We start from the raw sequence: 25,674 nt of genomic DNA on the forward strand, positions 1-25,674 counted from the left end.
AATGTCGGTTTTGGGACCGCCAGGGCTAGGGTCCCAGATTGATTTGCCCTGATTGCTGCCGGGTGCAGGTGCACGCCGGCGAACAACCGATGCCAACCGCTCGATGATACCGCTTGGAATATCGAGAAATCGAGGAACCTGCCTCGAAGGACGCGGTCGATTCATTAGCTCGAGTTTCCCGTGCCGCGTGTTCGTGATTGTCACGTTCGAGAGCGGCCGAAGGATCCTTTTTCTAGATCAGCAGCACCTTGGAGTTGAACGGGCAACCTTCGGATAGCGATTGTCATTCGTGATCGTGGCCGTTTGGCGGTTAGATGAAAAATCCAAACACCGCGACACGGAGTTATTTCTGTTCTGTCTCTCTGTTGCCTGAAGCTCAAGGGAATTTCGAATAAAGGCCACACGATGTTCTACGATAACGATCATAGAGGTTACGCAGTTAATAACCGGTCGATGGTAGTTCCTAGTGAGACATTGGCAGAGGATTGTATGAGAATTGTTGAAGGATACGACGAGTGAGATCAAGAACTATGTTAAAATGGGGAAATACTTTGATTTGATAGTTACTTAATGATTCTTTCCGATGTTAAATAAAAAGAATCAATGTTCTTTACCCTTTTCAACAACACCTTTCGTTAGAAATACTTTCGTTAAAAAAAAGGATCGTCATTTTAAGCAACCATCACTAACCTGCCTACCGTCACGATCCTATACGTGCTTTGCTTTAACAACATCCCGAATAGCTGAACGAAGGTAACGATGCACGGTTTGTCACGAAGGGTGAGGGAAATTTCTGAATTCGTAATTTGTCTTTGCCACTCAAATTTTATGGAATAGTCAAGTTTTTCCGCACACTGCACACACGACAACCGGGTCGCCAACAACAACCAACACCACTAACGACGAGTATGGGCTAGTGATCGATCGATGCACCGCCACCGCCGCTCCTCCGTTCCATTAAAAATCGTTCAAAGCATCCATCAGCACGAGGAACTGCAGGGAAGAGAGTATCAGCAGCAGCAGCAGCAGCAGCAGGGAGCGCGCCTATGTGTTTGCAATTGCATCTCGCGCATTCCGCATTCCCGCGATTTCTTCCTGCCGCAAGCCTTGCCGGTATGTGCGTTTGCGTCCCAAAATGGGTGACCGGTTGTCATGCATAAAAATAGAAAATATCTCGTTTGTCAGATCGCATTTCATCGCATCGTGTGGTTGCGGAGGTGCGGTGCAGCGCCTGGCAGAAGATCACCAACTTGTCATCAGTGCGTGCGTCAGTCGGTCTGGCGAGAAAGCATTTCCCAAGCCCGGCTCGTCAGGCTCGTGTCAATCAGCCCCGGACAGGGTTGTGTTGTGTTTGCGATCACGACGAGTGTTATCTTTCCCTTCTCGTCATCGGGCGCGTCATAATTTTGCGCTCCATTAATAAAGTACGGCTGTCCTCCCCCGGGAAAGGAGGAAACAGATACCAGGGCTTCAGAGCCCTGGGCCTGGGAGACTGAACGGCTCCGGGGTTCCGCCGTCGGTGCAACATGTTGGAGCTTCCGAGTTGCGCGCACTCCAAGGGTGCCACTGGCTACTGAACACGAGGCCCGGTTCCAGCGGCCCACACCCCAAAAAGGCAACACCACCACCGGCAGCAGCAGCAGCAGCAGCAGAAGCTATCGAACTTTCCCAATCGGTCGAGACGGTTTGCCAAATTCGGGTGGAATATTTTATTAATGAAATACCTTACCATACCGATGATGCGTCGTGCGATTGGTTGCTTTCGCCCTCCTGCTGCTGCTGTTGCTACCGTGCTGGGACCAAGCATGAGCTGCACGGCAGGGAGCCGATTGGAGGCGCAGGGTTCGTCACTTGTTGCACATCAAGTCACTAGTTTGTGGCGCTCGCTGTAGCTACTGCAAACAGTAGCACCCAACGCTAGCAGCATCTCTAGGGTAGTTTTAATTCATTTCAACAGTAATTCCCTGAAAAACAATCCATTAGAGGTGCTTTAGTACAAGTGATCTGAACGTTGCATTAGTTTTATGTTTTTTTGTGGTTTTTTTTTAATATAAATGAAAAGCTGAACTTTTCTGAACTTCGATGTGGCATAATGGCAACGATTGTACGACATCGAAAACCGAACCAATCCATCCATCACTCGGATGGATCCATCATCCATCGATCAGTTCGGCACATCTAACCAGCGTGGCGTCCGTTTTGGCGCTCGGCCATCCACGACGACGACGATCTACGCACGCACGATCGATCACTGACGCTCGACCCGTCGCTCGGTCGAATTTGGTCAGAAACGATTTATCTCGGCGGTGGCGGCGGCGGCGGCGGCGCAGCGCTAATCCCTTTTTGTTTCTGATCGTGTAATGTGCGCTCTGCTTATGGCATGCTGGTGCATCGCGTGGCCCGAAGGATGATGAGTTTATGGTGGCCACGCCGTACGCACGTTTTATGTTTTTGTTACTGCTTTTGCTGCCAGCTCGTTTACCCGTGAGGGGTGTGCGATTACAAATTGCCAACTTGTCATACTAACGCCTTGATTGCGCTTTCCTCCGTTTGCTCTCCGATTACAGGATGATCGGTCACCGATGTCGTCTGGCAGTGAGTCGGACGATGGCTCGGGACCGGAATCACCACCACCAGGACCTAGTTCTAGTATCAACAGCAATCATCACCAACATCATCAGCATCCTAGCAGCGTTAGCGAGAAGACATCATCAGCAGCAGCAGCGACTAAGAAACAGCAGCAGCAATCAGCCGATACGAAACCTGAAACACTCGTGACCACCAGCACATCAACACCGGTAGCCCTGTCACCGACGGCCGCTGCCACGATAAACGCCATCCAGCAGCAGATCCAGCAGCAACAGCAAGCGCTCCAGCAACAAATTCAACATCGCCAGCAGCAACTACAGCAACACAAACAACAGAAACAACCGGCAACACGAGGGAAAGCATCTCTCAAAATCAAACAAGAACCACAACCAACACCACAACCACCACCACCGCAGGCCATTACCAGTGCAGCGACACCACCAGCAGTTACCAGCAGCATCGTTTATCCGGCAGCCGCCCTTAGTACACTCCCGCAGGATGTGCTGGTGAACTTGATCCAATCCGGACAGATACAGCTGCACGGTGAAGGTTAGTATTTGTGGAACGACTCAAGCGCAATGCTTGATTCCTTTTTTTTTACGATTCCTCCTCTCGATCTGCACAGAAAACGGTTCCCAGCAATATGTTACCATCCCAATGCCGCTCATCAAAGCCTCCAGCTCTAAATCGTCTTCCAATGGTCAGCATAAATCGTCCACCGCTGGATCGCCTTCCTCCTCGTCGACAGCAACCAACACAAGGAACGGTGGTGGAAGTGGGTCTTCGTCATCGAGGCGAAGATCGACAGCGGCCACCATTAAGACCGAGGTGTTGGACTAGCAGCTGGCGGAACCGTAGGAGATCCACCGTTTCTTTTTTATCACAAAACGTGCTTATCAGGACCTCCTTTGTCCTTTATGTGTTGTTCTCCTTGTATTTTCTACGAAACAATTGGCAACCGTGTCTTGTGTATCTAGAAAGAGAAAACCAGGGATGTCTGTGAAGCTCCTACTGTACCAGAGATGCTTCGGTTTCGTAATTTTAATTTGTTTCAAATCGCTCTCTTGTCCAATTTATGTTGAGATTCATTGGCAAAAACCAAATTATCACCTATTACGGAGAGGTATGTGAGACTGTTGAGTCTCAATCATTGGCACAAATAAGAAACAAAAGAATCGTGTTATCGCAAAGGTTTAAAGGAGCGGTCCGGGGAATGCCGATCTCGATTCAAAGCGCCCATGCTCGCGTTTCGACAGGAACGTGTAGCAAGAGGCAACCAGAGGAATCGTGCCAAAATGCAATGCAACTTAAAATTGTTCGCCATGCAGCGAATTGAAATTTAGGTTCCGATTTGCAAATCATGCCAAATGGCCAAGCAGTGTGCCAGTCGCCTATCGTAGAGAGAGAGAGATAGCGCAGGAACATCCCCTTTAACTCATTACTCTTTACTTTAACGTCACTTTTGTATTTGTTCTGTTTTAGAAAGTGTGTTTGTAACTAAAAGCTAGCCTGCCGTTAAGGTGGTTTCCGTTTCATACGTTTTGTGTCGCGACTGGTTTCGTTCTAATAATTGTGCCCTTTTGGCATCGCTGCAAAATTCTTTTATAGTAAAAGTATAAACATCCGTTGTGGGTGAACTTCGGTAAAAGAGAAAAACGGAGAACAGAAACATGCTCGATTGGTTATCTTCTGCTGAGCTACGCTTCGCTATCATGATTGCTGCCTAATACCATAACATTTAGATAAATTTTACTAATTAATTTCTACGATAGTTTTTTTTATTACTATTATTATTATTATTATTATCGTGAAATAAGAATGCCAATGGTGCGCCTCCTTGGCGCGATCCGCTTAACGTTGGTGATTGTTTTCGCTGTAAAACAGGATCAGGGCACCCAGGGCGCCCCATTCTATTTTCCTGCCCCCCTCCTAGACTCTACAGTAAAATATATTATAATAAAACCGACAAAAGAAAATCCTTTTCCGCGCCTGTTTGTCATCATTCGATTCGATTGTTTTGCGCTCGCGGTTTGGATGGATTATGCTAAGTAACGACCACCGGCCGAGGGCAGAACTAAGCGGCACGCAAACGCACTTAACCACGAGCGATTGCCGGCATACCAAGTACGTTTCACTTCTCATCATCTAACCGCGCTATGAGCGGCCAGCGGTGCGCGGTGCTGAGGTTTATGTGATCGATCATAGAATTCGTAGTTAATAAAAATGCAATTTCGGTCGTTCGGCCGGTCGCGCCGTGGGTCTGTTTGGCCCCTTCATTCCTGCCCTGCCAGTCGGCATGTGCCGACTATGTTGGTTAATATTTCCGCACACAGGATCACCGCTATCACCACCAACGTCCTCCTCCCTTCAAACGCGCTTGGAATCCGAACCGCTCAGAACCCGTACATGGACATGGTGGCTGCCTATTTTCGGCTGATGACAGTTTCCATTTCCTCCATCGTCAATCGGGTGTACACCAGCGGGGGGAGCTCGAACGGAACTAATAGCGAATTCAAATCGCCATCAACCGCGTCTTCACCTTGCAATGGTTCCCCATCATCCATGGTCAGACCGAGTCGCGGGGGAAGGGAGTTTGTGGCATAGTTGAGTAGCACTTCCGTCGTCTGATTGATGGAGCTGGGGCGAGTAATTATCGTGAATGGAATTTATTAATTTCGAGACTCAACGGCAGCACAGAACGACGGTCAAGTCTCTGGAGCATGAGTGTCGTCATTTGTGCCGCTTAAATTGAAAGAAACATGAAGCTCTAACAAACATGAAGCTCTCTGTGATGATCTTCTTTTCGATTAATAGACTGTAGCTTTTGGAATAGGAAAAAATATCCTCGTTGCTTTCTACGGCTTCAAATGCAGGTAAGAAATTATGCACCAGATATGATCTCTCCATCAGCTATTGTTTAACTAGAAATATAACGATTTTTTTATTAGTAATCTAGTAATTTTTTGTGAAAAATTCTATAATATTCCTTTCAAATTAAACACATCAATTTACCTCAATTTCCTTCCTCGCTAAAGCGTGTCCTATGGGTACTTGATTTGTTTTTAGAATTCTGACGCAGTAGCTCATATATGTCCCCTCTGTTACGGTGTACAAGCTGATGATGAAATACTAATAGCATAGTTATTTCCTGCACCAGCTAGCCTCCTGGAGTGACCTCCTTTTCCAAAGTGTGGTTCCGCAGGTGATGCAACGAACGATTCCTGCGTGTCAATGGACCCTTCTCGCGCTTGCACAATGCATCTAGGCTTATGGGGTACATCGGTATCGATCGGCAAAGCGCGTGAAGACTGTCATGTGGTGTGTCATTGCGACCTAATGGTACCTGTCCATAATCGTTATGCTATCGATTTTTCCCACTTCCCGAAAGCAGCTGACATGATATCGGCTGAACAGAAGGGTATCATGAGAATAGATATAGTCGTATGGAATTCGCTTTAAAGCGCGAAATGAAATCTGTATCATACGTTAATCGATATTCTGTCCATCACTCAAGTTGAAATAAATTGTAAAAAACCAGTTCACAAACCCCGTGAAAGAATTACTTGGAGAAACATAGTAGGCTTGCATCCGATGTTTCTAACCCTTTCAGGACGAGAGATTCCGAAGCAACCGTTGACTTTGAACTTTTGCGCCAAGGTTGTGAACTTCCTACAAATCAATAAACAATTTCTCTGTTCTCACCACCACCTCCTCAGTAAACGTTTGCTTTCAAAATACACATTGTGCCATTTTCTTTTTCGTTACCACCACCAAAACCTCTTCCAAAACCTACACGCATCAAGGTTCGTACTTCCATGACCTCTCTTTGGGCGAACCAAGCTCCGGTTAACCTGAGCTAACCTTCAAGATTGAAATCCACTGATAAGCTCCAAAGTATGCTGGTATTCCTTTCCTCCCTGTTTTTCTACCACATCAAAGGTATTTTCCCCTTGTTCGTTAAAGCCTCATTGGTCACGATTGAACGATGCCTGCCTGCCGGTCGCCGTTTTTCGGGGGTGACCCACGGATTGCCATTAAAGATGCAAAGCGTTACAAGCCGTCCGAAAGCGTGAGGGAGTTCTTTGTAATACTGTGTGAGCGCGGTCTAGCGCTTCCAGTGGTCCTTGGGTTTGTGAAATGCGCTTAATTCCCTTTCCCTACCCGCTACTCATTGGACTCTGTTGCTTCGAGTCTGTGACCTTCAAGGTCTTTATGGTTTTTTATGGTGGGGCGAGGTTTTTGGCGTGGAATTTCTTAACAGCACCAACTCTCCCATTTCTCTACTCCCTCGACATGCGACCTTCCAGAAGCAAGTTCACGGGTTACGCCCAACAGCGAAGCGTCCCTCTTCCTAATCGCCCCCCCCCCTCCCCCTCGACGGTCACAAATCAAACAATAATCCACCAATTCGTGCCCACGGTTTGAGTGGGCGCGTGATTAGTGACCGGGGTCCGAGGTCCGACTGCCGTTCCGGTGAAGCCCGAAAGCCTTTCGCCTTTCGTTCAATTCGGACCTCAAAGGGGAAGTGGCTCCCCTAGGATCAGGTGGCTACAATTTTCTCTCCGTGCCCGTTGTCGACGGAAATGACTAGTGGGCGGAAGGAAGGAAGGTGTAGATTTCCACTGGCCGATAATTACATGGTGTTGCGGCCATCATCGTGAGCGGGCGAGTGGCCGGACCGTTTTTTTCGGTTTTTTTGTATTGTCCTTTCATACCACGAATACCACTACTACCAACAAGTAGTAGGAGTTACAGTAACGCGTATACTAGGGCCACTAGATGATGGCGTCACACATTTTGCCTTCAATTTGGACCCTTTACACCGAACCTCGTATCCTATGGGTCCGAACAGTTTATCAGTTGACTTGTGACTGGCCAGCGTGAAGGTACGCCGTTGCACTAAGGCCTCATCCAGCGTCGCCGCCGTGTCGATGAAATGGTTAAGTGCGGTGGTTGTTGTAACGCACATTAGCACCTCCACCGATGACGCAGTGCTGGTGATGCGTGAATAGATAGCGAGAGATTGGCGTGATTAGCTACGTGGCGCTGCGCATGAAGTGTCCGTAAATGGTGTGCTTCTGGTGTGCAGGATCTCGCCAGGATGGGATGCGGACCCTCGAATGCGGCTGTCCCTGTTGCAGGCGAGGGAATGGCCACCATCTCCAAGCTGGTCTATCGTAAGTGATGACGTGTCCGATGTGTGAGCGAGTGTGTTTGACGTGTGTCCTTGTGGCTGTGAATGGAGTGCAGAATAAGAAATGCTATGATGGAATCAATTCAAGTGCGTTTCCCTCTGCTCTACAGCAAGGCCCGAAGCGTTCGAGATTCCGCTCGGTGAGGAGGGTGATACCGGGAGCCTGATCAAGAAGCATCCACCAAAGCGGTTGAAGCGTCTCGAAGAGCAACCCAGCACAGCGAGCAGCATCGAAGATCTAGAGGAGAAGTTAGCTACCGCGGAAATTCGAAGACAACAAGTAAGCGCTAGCAACGCCTACTGTTTCACTGTCTCCTCCCAAGTTCCAAACTGACGAGCCTCGCATTGCGTTGCTGCTTTTCAGTTTCTAGCGAATCGATCACGGCAAACAACGTACGATAAGGGCAGTCTGGATGCGACGGAGAACGATGCCAGTACGATCCCGGAGGAGGGTGAAGATGACCGATCGACCGGCGGAGGAGATGGCACCGGCGTGATGGACCTCGAGGATTCGGGTGTTGAGCGTACGGCACCGCAGGAGAGTGGCGATCGACAGAGCCGACAACGAACGTGGCAGAAGGACACGGATGAGGAGGAACATGATGCGGCCGATGAGGATGAGGATCCGGAGCGAATGAACCGACGGCGCCGTGGTTCCGATCTGAGCATTGGCCACCTCACCAACATGCGAATGAAGATGAACCAGTATCGCAAAAAATCCCACCAGCACTAGCAAATCGAAGGCCATTAAATCGGGAGAGAGAGATCAGGTTATAAGCGAGAGAAGTAGGGGGTTTTTTCTTTTTTAGTAAACATACATTTATTTATTCTTCAGTTTGTTTGTTGTTTTTCTTTAATATAGTGTTTCCTTTTTTTGCCTTGTTGTGATCATTTCCATCTCGTGTTCATCGGGCGCTTTTCTTGTTCACTTTGCCAGGGTTTTTTTTTTCTTTCTTTTGCTATTTGTTTCCGTGTGGGTGTGGTTGTTATGTTTAGTTTGCATATGTGTTTCATAGTTGTTGCTCGCACTTCCCTTCTTCTGCTGGTGGTGGTTTCCTTTTCCGCTCTCAATTTCCCTGTGCCATTCACCGCTTCCACTGGCTTAGAGTTTTCTAGTCCCAGTGGACGAGAGGCCAGTGCAAGGATGTTTTTAGTGACTTTTCTCAACATGGCACCTTCCTTGCTTGGTTTCATTAATCATTTATGTTTCACTTTTAATTCCCATTCCCCTCTAAAAGGTTAGTACCATTCTTTTGCGTGTCTTCCATCGACTCACCTCGCGCTCCACTCTCAACTTTCTATGATCCTGTGTGTTCTCCCCCCGCTTCCTATATCCCTCTTTCATCCCTCTAGTTTCATTCGCTTACGTGTTTATGTTATGTTAAATATACTTTTTGGCATACCCGTATAATACTTTTATAAAATAAACACCTTTTTAATCTAGTTTTTCCATTCCCTTTTTTGTGAGTTTTTCCCCCTCCCTTTCTCTCTCTCTCTCTCTCACACACGCAGACACACTCTCTTTTCCTTCTTCTCTCGCATGCTCAAGTATTTTTTTGTTTAAATAATTCCATTTTTTGCTTGGTTGTTGCGCCGCCTGCCAGTCAGCCAGCCGTCGCTAGTTCGATTTGCGTGATCTGCAACGTTCTGACCTAAAACATGATTTAATCTTTTTCTCAGTACTTTGCCACGACATCGCGCTATCGTATGCGCCCTACCGATGCCGATCTTACCATTTCGAACCCAAAACCGGAACGAGAAATCGATCTCTTCTCCTCCTAGTTAATCGCCTGGTTTGCATTTTGCGTTGATTGCGCAAGAACCTCACCCGGTGGTTTCTTCAACAAACCACATTCCCCGTTTGCTCCATACAATTCCTTGTAACCCTTTCCTTATCCGTTTTATCCTCAAATTTCTCACTCAGCATTTGGCCATACGTGGTTGCGCCTTGTTTTTTTTTTTTGTTTGTTAGGTTTTTCCCCTTTTGTGTTTTGCTAACTCGCAACGGTAAGTGGTGCCCGTACCGTAGCCTTGGCGTGCGTTACAAATGGTTTTCTTATGTTGAGTTGTTTTCTTTTATTTAAAAAAAACCTGAAAGTTATGACAATCGTTTCTCTCATTGCTTTGTCGCGCTGGAATGTGGTGGATGTTTGCTCCCGTCCCGTGACGTGTTTGTGAATTCGGCGGTTCAGTGTTGGGTTCATCATTTGCTTTGTAGGAATTTTCTTTTGTTCATACTATTGGCTTTTGTTTTTTGTTCCACTATGTCGCTAGCTGTGAGATGCACGCTTCGTAAAGTATGCTACAGGATAGTGCGAGAGGCGCAGTAACACTAGTTTCGGAGCTTGTTTGCGTTTGCGCTAGTGATCGAGCGCTATGGCATCGGGATTCTGTATGAGAATGAGGTTGTGAGACATATAAACGAGAAAAGAAACGTTTCAAAGTATGAAGCACAGATGTTACAGAAAGTTACAGTGAAATACAAGAACAAGAACAAGTGAATTGCTTGAGTGAGCTATGGGGCTCATGGGGTTCGTGGTTCGTTTCAGCTATTGACAAATCCCTTTTCCTTTCATTCCATTGTACCAACAAAACTGCTCACATACATTGATTCGATTGCAACATTAATGGCGTAGCCCGGGCACACATCATAATACTAAAAGGGGGAAAAGGGCTGTGAAATGGGACCATTTTAATTCCGCTTAAACACCTCTGTACGACATTCATAATTAAATTACTCCACGGACACTACTTCATTCTCTCTCTTTCCCTCTCTGCTTCTCTTTGTGAGCATCAATAAAACATAACATTTTCAGGATGACATTCGTCTTTGTAGGCCTTTGAATTTTACATTCGTGTTCATATTCATAAAACAAAACCATATCGAAACGGATCGACTACGAATACGTACATTACTTTATATATAACCTTCTGAAACCTATTTATTGAATTAGCAACGCGTATGAAAATTGCTAACTTTGCTTGCCTTTTTGTCCCTGCTCTCGTTTTGGTAACCAACTGCTTTCGAATGCACTGGCGAATGATCCGTGAATCGTTGTTTGAATGATGTAGCGCAACAACAACAACAACCATAACCAGCAAAACAGTATCGAATTCGGTTTAACAAAGACAAACAACACATGCTGCCTTAACGATCTTGCACAATCAAAACGATTCGGGAGGGTGACGATTGAGATCCTACGTAATTCGGGACCCGTGATTGCATCCTGTTCTTTAAGGATAAACAAGAATCAACATAAAACTTCACAACCGTACTACTATACAAACATAACAACATAAACGGTTTCCTCTGGTTACAATTCCTCCAAAAAACCAAAGTCTGTTTAGCCCAATCTCAATCCCCTGTTTTGTTTGTTTGGTTTGATCTTAACGTCTAAGTTTGATTTGTTTGCCATTGCGGGTTCATTGCCCTCAGAAGCTTGGTAAATTAACGTACGCTCAATTGGTTCGCTGGCGCGTGCTTTGCTTTACTCATTTCCTGTTCTTTAGTAAACGAACAACTCAGTCATCAAAAGAACGTGACAACATCCATCTTTCACTGACGGTGAACGAGATTTCACAAAACCGAACGGACCGAACAGAAAGCCGTTTGCCAAAAATCACGTTAAATACTTCCATTATCTATAGGTCGCGAGGTTCGGGCTTCCGATGGGTGCTGACCGTGCTGATTGTGTGATTATGAATTTCTATAAGTGCGGCGAATCCTTGGTACATTTTTGCCTCCCGCCTTCGACGATGTCTTTTTTTCTTGTTTGTTTTTACTCTTACGGTGCGGTGTTACGAATATGCGATTTGATTTTTCCTTTACTCAATTACATTATGCTATGATGCTTTCTGTTTTCGGTTGTGTTTTTTTTTTTTTTTGTTGCTTTTCTTTCAATAAATACAGACAAAAAAGAGACTCGTGCGCTGCTTCCTTCAAAATCGACCCGCGAGTAGGTGCTGAAGAGAGTGCGTTCGCGTAAATTTCACCCACCGCCCACCAATTCATGTGATTGCGGCGAACATATGAGCTATACCTGTAGTAGAAAAACAACTTCAGTGACAGTTCCGAGTTGGTCCGACAGCCGCAGCTCCATGAACCGATCAATATATGTATATGCAGATACATTCTTATATATATATTATATGTGTTTGCGTTCCACCGCCAAGACGCACCTGTTGCTTCACAATTTGCTATCTCTTATATAACTCCTCCAACCGGTTGTTCGTTTTGGTTTCCACAAAATCTCAAATCCATAGCTTAGCTTATGCTCTAGTACACTGACAAAATACACACATAAATACCCACACACAGACACACACATATATATATATACGTATAATTACATGCATATTAAGCTCACCAGCTCGCCACACAAATTCTACACTATCGCTCCTCTCCGCCGTACACCCGCTTATGGTTGTGTAAAGTGTGTGTTCTTTAAAAAAAAGAACAAATCAATCAGCAAGGAGGATGGAGGGGAGATGCAGCGCAACAAACGAACTTGTTTGATCTCACTTTTGTTTATCTATTTGTTGTTGTTGTTCTTGTCATTATTTTTTTTCATCATTATCTTGTTTCTCTTTTCTTTTACTGATTTCTGAGAGACGCATCCCATTTTGCTACGGGTGTGTCGTCATATTAAAAAGATTTTATACTTAATGCTAGTCCACCGATATACCATCACTACCGATTGCTAGCACGTTACTATGGTCGTGTTCGATCTCGCACTGCTCGCTACCGCGACGACATACCTATGACCTGTCCGGTCCCGTAATTTACTAGAGTTACAATTACCTCCTTTAGCATCGCTTTTAATTACTTACATTAATTTTATTTATTGTCTGCAGAATAATATATAACTGTATCTCTTGCTGCGCCTAACGCCTTGTTTGTAATGTATCTTAGCTCAGCGAACGAAGGAGTATGCTTGAGATGAATCACCAATTAATCGAATCAAAGCTAATTAAATGGAGAAAAAAATTAGAGTGATAAAAAGGATGGTTGTGGCAAAAATATGCTGCTGCACTCTTGTCACAACGAATACGAGCGAGAGCTGCATGCAAACTGAACCACTTGCCTGCAGCATAAATTCCATTGCATGCAACAACCCACTCGAACACTCAGCGACAAAACAACAGTAGCACCAAGGGTTTGCTTGGAAAGTGTGTGAACATTTTTTTGAAAATGTTTTCTGAAGATTCCGCATCACTTCGTCCTGAATTCTTATAACATCCCTTATTAAAACCACCACAAAATTACACAAAAATGCGTCAAACTCTTTTGAGATCCATGTTGCCTGTGCAATTGGTGCTGCATGAAGCTTCAGCAATTTGCATATTTATGTAAATCAATTATCGCTCTGCTTTTAACTAAAAACACTAAAAGAGAAAGGACTAGCAAGACTTTTCAAGAGCTGGGTCGTCGTCTGCCATTCTCCTAAACCGAACCACATCACTGCGCCATTCTTCGTCGAGCATTTTCCTTGCGAATCTCGAGATTTGTGTTTCGCTAAGTTAGGCTCCAAGTCTCAGAGGTTGCTTCATGTTTCTCGACTTGATTTTTCGAGTGGATTAAATTCCTCAGGCTGGTTAGGACATTGTCAGTGATAACTGCTAACGCGAAAGTGAAAGTGTTTCCCTTGCGAGCCCTTTCGAGTCGTCCGTAGTATCCGCCGGATAACGGAGTCCGTTCCCCCCCTGGGGCACGACGACAACAATGATGACGACCGTGCCCGGTCCTGGCATCCTTTCCCTAACCGTGAGCAATGCTTCATTTGTGTGTACGTTTTTGGTTGGTTGTATTTGCAGCTTTTTTGTGGTGGGGGGGGGGGGGGGGGCGTATTGGGAGTGGGGATCGGTGGATCGGGGGTATGCCTTACGCTAAGTTTGGTTTTTCTTTGGTAGTTCGACCAAAAAAAACCTTGGTAGAGTATTGCTCCTATACACTAGTTGGGTTTGCCGGGGAAAGAGGATCATATGGGGGAGTTCGGTGCTAGTTAGGCACCGAACAGGACTCTAATACGACTTCTACTTTCTGCTAGTATTACTACACTTACACTGCTACTACAACTACGGGTGATATTAGTTTCTCTTCAATTTACCATTTTACCGCTAACGTTGTGCTACGTACGTTCTGTCACTTTCTTCTGGCGTTTTTGTTCTACAGCTTGCAGCTACAACACGATCTTTTGTTAGTATTAAGTAATTTCTCTTTCACAAAACGTCGCCTCAACGATTGCCTTTCCCAGTAGAGAAACACAACAGAGTGAAGAAAATCAGAAACGGAACGTAGTTGATCTCTTAAATGCATTTTTGAGAGGGGAATCGCTCGCTCAACATTGATCAACACCTTGGAATGATACATAAATATAATCTACACAATTTCTTTACTTTCCCCTTTTTTTTTTGTAAACCTATCTACAATAGAAGTAGCAAGGGATTTCATTATAGATAAAAAAAACAATCTCTATAAACAACGAGCATAACATTTTGGCGATCGCTCTGGAGAGAAAAAACAGTGAGATAAAAGGGGGATTCACGCTCAGGGATTGCGAGTTTGTAGCTTGGTTTAGGCCGTTAAAACATACAATCGCCAAAAAGGAAAACAATCCTCTCTCACTCTCTCTCTCTCTCGCTCCATTGGGAACAGCAAATGAATGAGAAATCCCAAGAGCAGCTAATCAACAAGAAGCGAACCTTCCTCGACGCCTTGCTCTGGTAACATACTCGGGATGGTTTTAATCTGCGAACGACCGTCTAACATTCGCTCATACCGAAGACCTTCAAAAGGAGTAGCTTTGCTCGCTCACCAGCATTATCGGATAATGGAAAGGGTTCAAAATAATATCTGACTTCACCCTTGAGAAGCATGTGGCCTGGATTTCGCTCGAAGATTGTGAGCTTTTTTGTGAAAATCGGCGTCAACCTACCCGGGGAAGAACAAAGAGCAAGAGAGAGACCAATAAGAAATCCAGTGGCGCCACAAACACACACGAACAGAGGCCACACGCCTCGCCACGCTGGGATATATGTTGGGATTTAATGTAATTAACGAGTCGAGGGTGAGCTCGCCCCCCTTTTCTCCCTCCGTTCCATTTTGGCAAACTTTCAACCTCCCCAGGGGGGGGGGCTGCCAACTCAAAAGTACGCTCGCTCGTACGGAGCGCGGCTGACCGCAGGATGGATCCAATGGAATCGAGCATTTTCTCGAGAAAGTAGAAGAAAAGGGCACCATACGGTCGACTCTATCTTTGTGCGATTGTGCGTCTTTTCCAACCCTTTTGTTTCTTCTTTTTTTATGCTATTGTTTTGGGGGGGGTCCTCGGGTAAAGAGTTTTCGGTTTCGCTTAGAATTAGGTACGGGAAAAAGGGAGGAAACTTTCCGCCTCCTCCCCCATTCAACACCGACCGGCGAATGGGAATTTGATTTTTCTTTTTCAAAGAGTCATTATTTTCCCCCTTTTCTTTTCGTCCCATTTTTTTGTCACATTTTTTCTTGTTTTTGTTGGAGGGTCTCCTGTTGCCTCCATCCGTAGCGCTCCCTTGAGAGTGGATTGGAGGGGCGAGTGCTCATTAATCTTAATTAAACACGCAACCACACTCACTCACTCTCTCGCTCGCTCACTCACTGGCCATTTTACAGCGCATCGCCGGAACAACAAACTCGTTCTCGAGAACCGAGCGAGAGAAGGCGAGATGAACTTGTTCCGGTCAACAATGCCCCCCCGGGGGGCGAACCCAAAGACCCACGAAAGGGTCTCGAAAACTATTCAAACCGAGACTGAGAACAACGCCAACGCACTCCCCCGCTTAAAAAGGGTCGCCGTGGTCGATGCAAAACTGCAAAAAGATTAATAGCAATATTCCCATGCTCTCGATGGAGGCGCCACAGATGGAGGCGCCAGGTAGCCGGTGTTTTGGTTTATGCCTTTTTTCCCTCCGCTGTAGCGTCACAAAGCGTGCGCGCGCAGCCTACTACTTCTTCTGTCAAACGCTCCTTGGATCCCCCGCTTTAGTTGTAAACACCACGCGTCATCGCTTCACGGTTGCGCGTGTGCCACTTGCACGTCAGAATGCGCACGTACGTCCGACGGAACGAAGCATTACACAGCGCGTAACAGACCGGATTGATGGTCGAGTTGATGTAACAAAGGGCGTAAAAGAAATCCCACAACTCCTGCGGAATGCACTTGGTGCACGCGGTCAACGGTTTCAGCAGTACCAGTATGTTGTACGGTGTCCAGGTGATGATGAAGCTCAGCAAGATGGCCGACAGCGTTTTCGCTGCCTTCGTTTCTTGTCGTTTTTCTTGTGATTTTTTCTTCTTCTTCACCTGGCGTGCCGTTTGGGCGAGGTTCGCTTGATGGATCTGCTGTTGCTTCGACAGTGGCTTCGAGATGATCTTGGCCGACAGTGGCAACCGGAAATCGGTGGTGGCGGTGGACTGGCGACGAGCGACCGGGAGTATGTAATCGGAGTCACGCGTTGGTAGTGGCCGGCGTGGTGGTACCGTCATCGACATCGGTACATCGTCCTGAATCATCTTGATCGACGGTGCCCGTTCATCCCCGGAACCACCTTCCGGTGGTAACCGGATGAGGATGGTGTACACCGAATCTTGGCTAACGGAACGCGATCCAAGCCGGTTGCTGCTCGGCAGTGAGCGAGAATCACGCGCACCGTGAAGATCCTGCAGGTGCGCCAACGGTGGTAGTGCAGGCCGGATAGGAGTGGGAGAAATGTCCGGTATCATGCTGACAACGTTACTGCGCCCGGTCGCCACATACGGATCCCGAATCACGTTCAGTGAGGTGCATCTGCGTGCACACAGGCAAGGAAGGAGAAGAAGAAGATTGTATTAGTAAACAAAGAGACAACGAAGAAGATCATGATTCGAATGCGTATGCGTGTGCGTATGTGTGCGTGTCTGTGGCAAATAAAGGCCATCAACACACATACACCGGAAGCGAAACGGAAGCACACCTCCGGTGAACGAAATGAGCGACAACAATACAAACAACACAGCTGCCAGACCCGGACAATCAATAGTAGCTTGGTCTTGGTCCCCCAGCACCGTGACGTTAATGGTGAAATGAAGAACAAAAGCAAACGAACGCAAAACAAAATGGCTAACCAATGAATGTGTTTGTGTCGTGATGAAGACGAAACAATCGAATGGAAACGTCATGACGGTGCGTTGCGTGATGTTCGAACTGTCCGACAATAGTAGGCGATGATGAATGCGATGCCAGTCCCCCCGCATATTCGGTGAAACGTGGTGCAGCTATGCAGAGCCTATATGGACAGGAATATGCAACGACAAAACACACAGAGACACAGACACACAGATACACGCAACGCAAATCATAATGTTGGGAAAAAGAGGGAACTGTGGTGACAACATAAGGGAGGGAAGAGGGGTTCGTTGATACGGTTAGAGCAACGACAGTCGATCGGCGTCTGCGAACGGGATGTCTGCGAACGGGATATCAATTTGTATGCTGCCATTGATGAGGATAAGCATAGATTGAAACACAATCTAATCAATGCAGATAATGAACAGGAGGAGGGTGCATCGTTGCCTTGTGCACGTAGCGCTCGTAGTCATTGAGAGAATTCACAATGAAGGCAATCACCAACTAAGCATCATTGCAATGATTGCATTTAGTGTCGAATGATCGTCGATACAGTGAACATCCAGTCGCCACACAGCATAAACAATCGTTTTAACCCGTAAACACACAGAGAAACATAGACACCAGGAAAACCTTGGGTGAAAGCGTTTTTTTTTTTATTTGAAGCGAAATGAATGAGCTGGTGACTGATGTCTGGTGTGTGCTGCGCGTGTGTGGTCTGCATTGCGAATTGCTTTTCCAGTTTTTAAACACAATGCACGGTTTGTAATTGTACCACCATCAAGCGGGTGGAAAGCAAAACATGGAACGGAAAAACAAAGGGAAACAAAAACCGGGAAGTAAGACAGTCAACAGTATCCAGATCATGAAACAGCTAAGCGAGAACGAGAGTGAGCGAGTGAGTGAGTGAGAACGGAACGGACAGACAGACAGAGAGACAGCGAAAGAGCGAAAGAGCAACAGAGAGAGAGCGTGAAAGAGCGAAAGAGAGAGCAAGAGAAGAAGAAGAGAGAGAGAAAGAAGAAATGGTTCCGAAGGTTCGGACCAAGTTGCCTCTACCTGGTAACTGAGCTTGGTAGGGGAGTTTCTATGGATACTGGTGTTGCATACCCTAAGTCCGATGGCTCCTCCACGTCATACCCGTAGTCCTCGGAGTCCTCCCGACCCGAGTGCCACCACGCGATGCACCAATCCTTGATGCCACCGAAGAACGTGGTCGGCTTCTTCGGCACACCATTGATCATGATCTGCAATTGGAATCGCACATGAACACAGGACACGGGAGGAGGAGGAGGAAGTCTGACATGAGGTGACGACTACTTACGCTCGATCGTCGCGACAGCATGCCATGTCCGTAGCTGCCATCCTGCATCACGGCATTCGTCATGTAGACGCTCTCGGCGTCGGCCGATGATTCGCTCCGTGGTCGTCGCCACCCATCCGCATCGGCCACGCTGGCCGGAAGCGCATGACCACCGGAATGATTGACGGCCGTGTTCTCGTCACTGACGGAGAGAGAAAGAGACAGGAGAGACAGAGAGAGAGAACTCGTTGTGAGACATGTATGAGGACGCGGAGGGAGAAACGAAACTTTTGGTCTGGCATGTCCACTTGGCTGACAGCGGCGTTACATGCCCCGATGCCGCTAGTACCCATTGACCTAGTTCTGTGCGGTGGCGGAAATGATACGGAAGTGTACGCAAAGTGATGAATTACGTAGGACAGCAGCGCGATGAAGGATCTGGTGCAAGTACGCTTGACGCTTGTCGATGTTGCTCGCAGTTTGGTGGCCAAGGAACTCTACTGGCTCCGTACTGGCAGCCTATTCATTAGTTGACGCTTTTATGTAATCAAGATGACGATTCTAGCAGGCATGCGATAGTTTGTGCTCACTTCACAAATGCTTACAATTTTAATAATTTCGCAATGAATTCAATTTTCTATCGGCACGGAGCGGCACTGCACTAGACATGACCTAGTGAGGTAATGAGTTTAAAATGGGCATCGTTTATCCATGCTAGATGTTCGTTTTGTGTTATAAATTGGCTCCTTTCCTTGGCATTTATTAAATTAGTTGCTAGATAATAACTTCATCTTACATGACGCTAGATACCTAGCAGGAAGATACAGAGAACGCATTGCTATCGCAATACTGTGCACTTTCATTTCAGATAAGTCAGGCAACAATGGTGATTTTTTGTGATTTTATATCAACGAAAAAGGCAAGGCATTTTTTTTTTATTATCAATGATTTGCTCGATCATCTCTGGTGTTCTAATCCTTGTTCGTATGATTGATCAAAAGTTTTTCGTGGAAACATTACCGAGTTTTTGTAAACCATTCACTTATTCAATGTTTGATACCATTTGGAAGATAAAAAAGAAAAGATTTCAAAGATTACAACAAGTGATTACAAGTTATTACAAATCTGACGCTATTTTACACTCATTTTCCCAAGATTATTCGTTGACAAACGCATGACAAGTGGATACCCGGATTGGGATTTAACAGGTACGGTGACTGCCCCAAACAGAAGCACTTTAAAAACAAAGATGAAACGGATCGAATAAAAATCCCTCTTCTTCTCATTTTTTTCACAAAGAGGAAAGGAAAAGAAAACCTCTCACCACCCACCAGTCGACCGATCTTCGACACCGATTGCCACTCGTTCGCTTCATCTTCATCATCCAAATCCACCGGCTGGTTGGCTCGAGTGGATTTGCAGCAACCATCAAACCGCAAAGCGGAGGCAGCAAAAGGAAAACACAACCGCGACGGAATCCGGAAAACTCCTCGGCTCCACACGTCACCCCACCCCCCGGTTGGTGGGAAAACCTCCGTGAAAGGTGATTTCGGTACCTTTCAAAGGGTCGAACCCCTTTCCGGGACGAGGCAGACGAGCGTCGAAGCCGAAATCACTCGACCGCGTCTCGCGCACAGGTATGTGTGCGTGCTTGCGTGTGTAAAAGATGATAAGCGAGCGAGTGATCCTTTACGCAGATGGAAGAACAATTCACGGCCACCCGGGGCGCCCCCTTACGGGGCCTGAAGAGGAGCCTCTTGATCTTTGGCCGGTAAATTCCGTTTTTCAAATGCCCCGAACACCGGCAACACCGACGGTGCCTTCGAGGCACCATGCGGGGCTTCATCTGGCCACTTTCGTCTGTTCTTCTTTGTCCAGGCGTGGGCCGTGGGTTCATTGGGACCAGCGAACAGCGATACCTTGAAGATACCACCACCCGTTTGTGTCTACCGGTATGTTGAGGGTAATCGGTCGAAACCGAATGGCAGCTCGCATCCTTTAAGCATACATATACAGCATATTTCAATAGCCACCAACAGACGAACGGAATCAGATCCGAACCGTGTGTTTTTTCCCCTCTTCAAACCAACATCCATCGAGCATCTCAAACCCTCGTCTCAAACGCAAAGCAGCGCAACGATCTCTCTCTCTCTCTCTCTCTCTCTCTGTCTGTCTGTCCATCTCAGCAGCCTCAGGAGGAGCTACAGCGCAGGAAACAGGATGCTAACCTTTCGCCTTGAATCTTTTGCGCTTGAAAAGCACTTCATTTTTGACACAAAACAATTTATTTGCCCGCGAAGAGCACTCGTTCCATCCTGGTGGCCGCTCAGTTGCAGACGACGCAGCGCGGGTTTCTGTTCCCTGTTTTAAGCGAGGGGGAAACACCTTCCGGAAGTACGCAAAGCGCTGCGCGAGGACATCACGCGGCACGCTGGCAAGCTGGCCAGAAGCAATCGTTTGATTGAATCAAGGATTTCCGTCCGTTTTCCATTGGTATTGCATGAAGCTTGATTCAATTACGGGACTGTTGGAGTGTGGAGGAGAGAGAGAGAGTGAAGGGGAAAGGTCAGTCAGTAACCTGTGCCCCGCTGGACTGACCTTTACGGCGGCCGCGAGAAGAAACTTGGATGCTGAAACCGATATTCATCAGAGGACTTACAAGGTCCGCGTCTAGGCTTTTGCTGGGATTGTGAACTGTTGTTGCGAATGGCTTGCCAAATGAACTGCCTTTGCTCTCTTTCTCTTCCTTTTTTTTTGCTTTCTTACTCCACCAAAGGACACCTTCTGGGCGTTGATTCGATTGCTCGAGCAGCTCTTGCTAGTGACCGGTTCGTGACAGAGTCACAAACATCGAGCCGTCCACAGATCGCAGAAGGCACTGGAGCTCTCTCTTAAAAGAACCGAAGGAAAAATGCGAATGAGAACGCCTTCCGTTGATTGCTTCTTTCGCTGAGCTGACCACCCCAAAGGAGCAGAGAGCAAGCAATTGGTGCGTCTTTGCGGACACAAATCCACTTTCGATTCGTCTCGTAATCCCATCAGCACCAACGTGGTGCGTGGATAGGACACCAAGCAAGTGGCTCGCGCACTTTGACTTCGATTCGCGATGTCTCATTCGAAGCGAAGGAAGTCACGTTGGAAGAACGAAAGGCCCCGGGGATTCTACTCTAGCTCGCTATCACCATTGTCATCGCTTATCTGGCACGTACTGGATCCCGTGATTGTCGCCGTGCTTGCTAGCTGGCTGGCTGGAGATCAACGATAATGTCTCCGGGAAGCGCACAGTTCCGGTGGCAATGGCGGCAACGCAGCGAGTCACGTGCGAGCGCGCCAAGGTGGAAAAGCCGGAAAAACTTTGACAGTTCCCGCTCCCTCACTTCCTCGAGATAACCGTGGAGCAATATACGCAACCGGGCAGTGGAATCGTATCTCAAACCACCTCCAGCACCAGCACCAGCAGGTGTGATTCCAATTTTTGATCGCCATCCTTCCTCGCTCTCTCTCTTGCGCTCTCTCTCTCTCTCTCTGAGCGTGTCAGCAGGTGCAACACCTGCGACATTGGCAAAGAACACAGTCCTGGAAAGTGGAGGCCACCGGTAACGAGGTGGACGAATTAAGTTAACGGTTGAGGCTGGATGGCAACATCAAACCACCAAGCAGATGTGGCCACCCGGTCTCGCCAGTCGATACGCTGTCGTCGTCGTCGTCGTCGTCGCAGCCGCGGAAAAAAAACTTTTACAGCTTCCACCTTCCGCCACCCCCTGTCAATCCGTGGCCACCAACCAAGCAAGCCAGCAAGCGAGTGGCACCAACACCGACACCGGCAGCTTTGTTTGTGTAATGATTTATTACATTACCGGTGCTAGCTTTCACTAAACGGGCGCCATAAGTTCCCGGTAACTGAGCTACCGACGGGGTGGGAGCCAAAGGGAAGCTACCTCCTCCTTCTCGCTCCATCCCCCCCTCCCCCCCACCCAAATTTTCCATGTATTATGCAAAACGCCCCGTTCAGTCTACATGCGCTCGAGGGGTGTGCGTTTGTCCTTGGGAGGAGGTCGCAGATTACGCTGATAAAACCAAGGTGTCTTGGGACCGTGTTTTCTTTTTTTCTTTTCATCTGCTGGTGCTTTTCCACCACGTTTTGCTTTTGCGTTCCGGTGTCAAGAGTGATAACTTAATAGACGAAATCGGAACGACGCCTGGATCATTTTCAGCAGCGGCATTTTACAACCGCCTTATCGGCACGCCAAGGAAACCAAGGGGGACTTGGAACGAGGGCACCTTTCCCACTCTTACGGGACATTTCCTGGGAAATTGTTTTCCAATCAATTGTGATTGTGATCTCTTGACATAACCATTAACGCACACACTTGACCTCATTCGTAATCAGTGGTAATACTTCTTGATCGTAATCAGCGGTAATACTTAAGGAAAACATTGCTGATATGCGTTATGGTACATGGAAATCATGTGTGTGCCTTATTACGAGCATTGTTTTGAGGTTCAAATGACTTTCAAAGGTGTATCGATGTTAGATAATGATCCATTTGTAGTAGAACTCAAATCGTTTAAAGCTATTTGCTTTAATTATTTAAGCCTTTAAAGACAATTTAGTAACATTGAGGATTACAGTGTTTATCCACCCCAATCACATGAAAATAATAAATCAATCGTCTTTTATCTCCATTTTAACGGTGCTCAAGCAGATCTTTTGAAGCACAATTGATATAAGCTGAATGATTTAAGATTTTTTGACATAAGTTTTCCATAGAAAATCAATAAAAAAGGCAATTTATTACAGCGAAGGATCTTTAGTGAAATATTATAGATTGCAATGGGTATTGGCATGTGCAGGCTCCAAAATTATCTTTAAAAACCATTTTCAGTTGTTTTTTGAAAGGACCGTAGCATGAACGAAGCATGAAAAGAGTTTAATTGAAAGACTATCAAAGTAACCCTTAAAAAAAACTTTGTCGGCAACAAATAGGATAAGAAAACAAGGATCGAGTAAGAATTACAATAGGCCACAATCTATTCACTGTTTACTGTTACTGTAGCATCCTTTCGACCTTTTCGATAAGCTACGCCTGTTGATTACGTGAGCTGGAAAAAAAATCCTGGAAATGAGTTCGACTTTCGCCGACGCCAGAAGCACGCCAGCGCGCGGCACACGGCAATGGACTCCGTTCAACCCCATTCGTTCGGTTCATGGCCTCCACTACCTTTGCTACCGGAAGCCGCACCATCCTTCCACCCCCTGCCCTACACTCCCTGCGACAAACGGAACTAATCCCAACAGGTTGCGTGAGGAGAGCAGCGTCGTCGATCTTTTACTTACCCACCGTCAGGCTGAGAACGGTGACGTCATGCGCCATCAAATCAGCCTCCGATGTTTACCGCCAAACCGAAGGCCGTCCCGGGTCCGATGACGTGCGTGCGCCTAGCTTCCGGCATCCAACCACGCCACGCCATCGCCACCGCTACCCTGATTTACGTAGAGCCCCGGCAACCGGCTGATTCCGCTCGAGTGGAGCGCCCTCAACGTGCCCTTTGCACGCAATCGGTGCCCCAGCGGAATCAATATATTCCGTGCAAAAGATGTTTATGCGAACGACGGTCCGCGGTCGAGGTCGGCGTGTTGGGAAGCGAGAGTGAGCCATCATTATCGCTCTCACGAGGGAGGAAGGGCTGGTGGGGCCAGTAATCGCACCTCCAGGAACACGAGAGCGGTGCCGGCACACGAGAGCCATAATGTTCAAATTTGTTTAGCTTTATGAACTTCCGGACCTCCTCTTCGCCTCATATCCGGCTCACGCATACACACGAGCCACCCTCGAGGTGTCCTCGAGGAACGGGGAGTAGGGACAGTTTTCCGGAAGCTCAGCTTTCGCTCTGTAAGAAAGATGACTTCCAGGCACGCACGTGTACGGTGTGTCGAGTGTGACCAGCGCTCAACCAGCAACAACCTGCTGCTGAAAAAGAGAGGGTGGAAAAGAAGCGAATGGTTGTGAAGCTGCCCTCGAGGCATTCCAACGAAATCAACCAAAGCAAGACACGGTTGAATTCCTGTGACAGTTAGCGTACTTTCGATGGCGGCAGCAGCATTTTAAAGTAGCAAACAGAGTGAAGAAAAAAAAGATTATCCACGAGAGGCGCGTTTCAAATTTCTCAAGTCGCAAGAAACTTGGCTCCTTTACGGTACGGCATTCAGAAATATCGTGGGGAATGCGGCTCGGACGTGACTGCGGACGAGCCACGAGCATTTGGGTGGGAAATGAATGAGCCCCATTAAGAGGCAAAAGTGTCTGTGAAGAGCTCGCACCACGAATTGCTGGAAGATCATTTTCATTTGAGCAGAACGATCCGACAGACGACGGCCAAAGTCACTCGCGTGCAGCCATTACACAGCCGTGCTTTACGAGATGTCAACTGTCTTTGGAGTGGCACGGCATCAACGGTACTGCAACGGTGATTAACGAACAGTGAAGGTTTTACATCGCCCGAAACGATCTGCATCAACGAATCCACCTATTCCTCAACTGGTCATCAAGAAAAGAACAATAAATCTTTAATCTGTGTGGTGCTTATTTAACCGAAATCTTAATGCCACATCGAAGGAAGCTTTGCTTTCACCACATTGAGAATTAATGAATCGGTGTTCGTGTCTTTATTCCCTCTTCGATTCGATTACTCACTTAGATCGATTCGCAATGTGTCCAGAAGGACGGTATCCTTGATGTTCCTCTTAATTGCATCCTACAGTTCTCGTGGTCCTCGTTGTTCCACTTATTGAAACCACAATACGTGTCGATTGTGTTTAATTTTTCCCATAAAATGTCTCTAACAACGCCCGCTTTTGTTTCGAGATTGATTCCATCTCTCGATTGGCAGTTCAAACCCCTTGACCTAACGATGCTCCCGACAGGTCTTCATTGTTTTTCATTCGTTTGAAGCGGAAACAATGGGAACAACAGATGAAGGAGTGGGAAAAGGATCCTCTACGACGATGATGACGACTGCGAGTGAGCTGATGAAGGTGATTAGTTTTTCAATTAGAAACCAAACCAAGCCCAGAATCCACATCTCGCACACCAACACACATGGCCACAATATCGACTGATGGTGGACAGAATGAATGATGAGCTCTCGGTACGTCGGTATCGTCGATTGGCTGGCTGGCTGGCTGGCTGGCTGGGTGGCTCGTTAGGACACAGAAAAATGAAGAACTTCTAATGGAAGCCAATGGGTGGAGGGGTGAATGGGCTCGTTGAGGTGGTTTCAGTTACCGAATCGTTTTGCGACCATTGCAACTCGATGCCATCGCATCACCACCAGCACCACGGGGAGGAGCAGGATTGATTTAAACTGATTCCAGAAAGTATGGCCTCCCTCTAAAGAGCGAGCAACAGAAGCATGATTGATCGGCCAACTGTCCCTCAGTCGCTCGT

The 25,674-nt window shown here is 47.1% G+C and overlaps 3 protein-coding genes across 4 annotated transcripts in view; 2 read left to right on the forward strand and 1 right to left on the reverse strand.

The window, feature by feature from the left end:
- Window positions 1-4,548, forward strand: part of LOC126576307 (serum response factor homolog) — a 103,743-nt gene extending 99,195 nt beyond the window's left edge. The window contains exons 3-4 of the mRNA XM_050237525.1: window positions 2,568-3,138; window positions 3,215-4,548. Coding sequence (XP_050093482.1) covers window positions 2,568-3,138; window positions 3,215-3,429 — 786 coding nt within the window. The 3' untranslated portion in view covers window positions 3,430-4,548. The remainder of the gene's footprint in view (window positions 1-2,567; window positions 3,139-3,214) is intronic.
- A 3,142-nt stretch (window positions 4,549-7,690) lies between these two features.
- Window positions 7,691-13,620, forward strand: LOC126577508 (uncharacterized). Its single transcript, XM_050239178.1, has 3 exons — window positions 7,691-7,766; window positions 7,894-8,063; window positions 8,148-13,620. Exons 1-3 carry the CDS (start codon window positions 7,691-7,693, stop codon window positions 8,514-8,516), a joined length of 615 nt encoding a protein of 204 aa, XP_050095135.1. The 3' UTR covers window positions 8,517-13,620.
- Window positions 13,621-14,139: 519 nt separating this feature from the next.
- LOC126577507 (muscarinic acetylcholine receptor DM1) overlaps window positions 14,140-25,674 on the reverse strand; it is a 54,393-nt gene continuing 42,858 nt past the window's right edge. The window contains exons 4-6 of one of the 2 annotated variants that reach the window (XM_050239176.1): window positions 18,248-18,428; window positions 18,034-18,170; window positions 14,140-16,605 (exon numbers count right to left, since the gene is read on the reverse strand). In XM_050239176.1, the coding sequence (XP_050095133.1) occupies window positions 15,801-16,605; window positions 18,034-18,170; window positions 18,248-18,428 (1,123 nt within the window). In that variant the 3' untranslated portion in view covers window positions 14,140-15,800. Of the gene's footprint in view, window positions 16,606-17,982; window positions 18,171-18,247; window positions 18,429-25,674 lie in introns of both variants that reach the window. The other variant, XM_050239175.1, reaches the window with a different exon arrangement.

This window comes from Anopheles aquasalis, chromosome 3 (assembly GCF_943734665.1).
Source record: "Anopheles aquasalis chromosome 3, idAnoAquaMG_Q_19, whole genome shotgun sequence".
Classification (NCBI taxonomy): Eukaryota; Metazoa; Arthropoda; class Insecta; order Diptera; family Culicidae; genus Anopheles; species Anopheles aquasalis.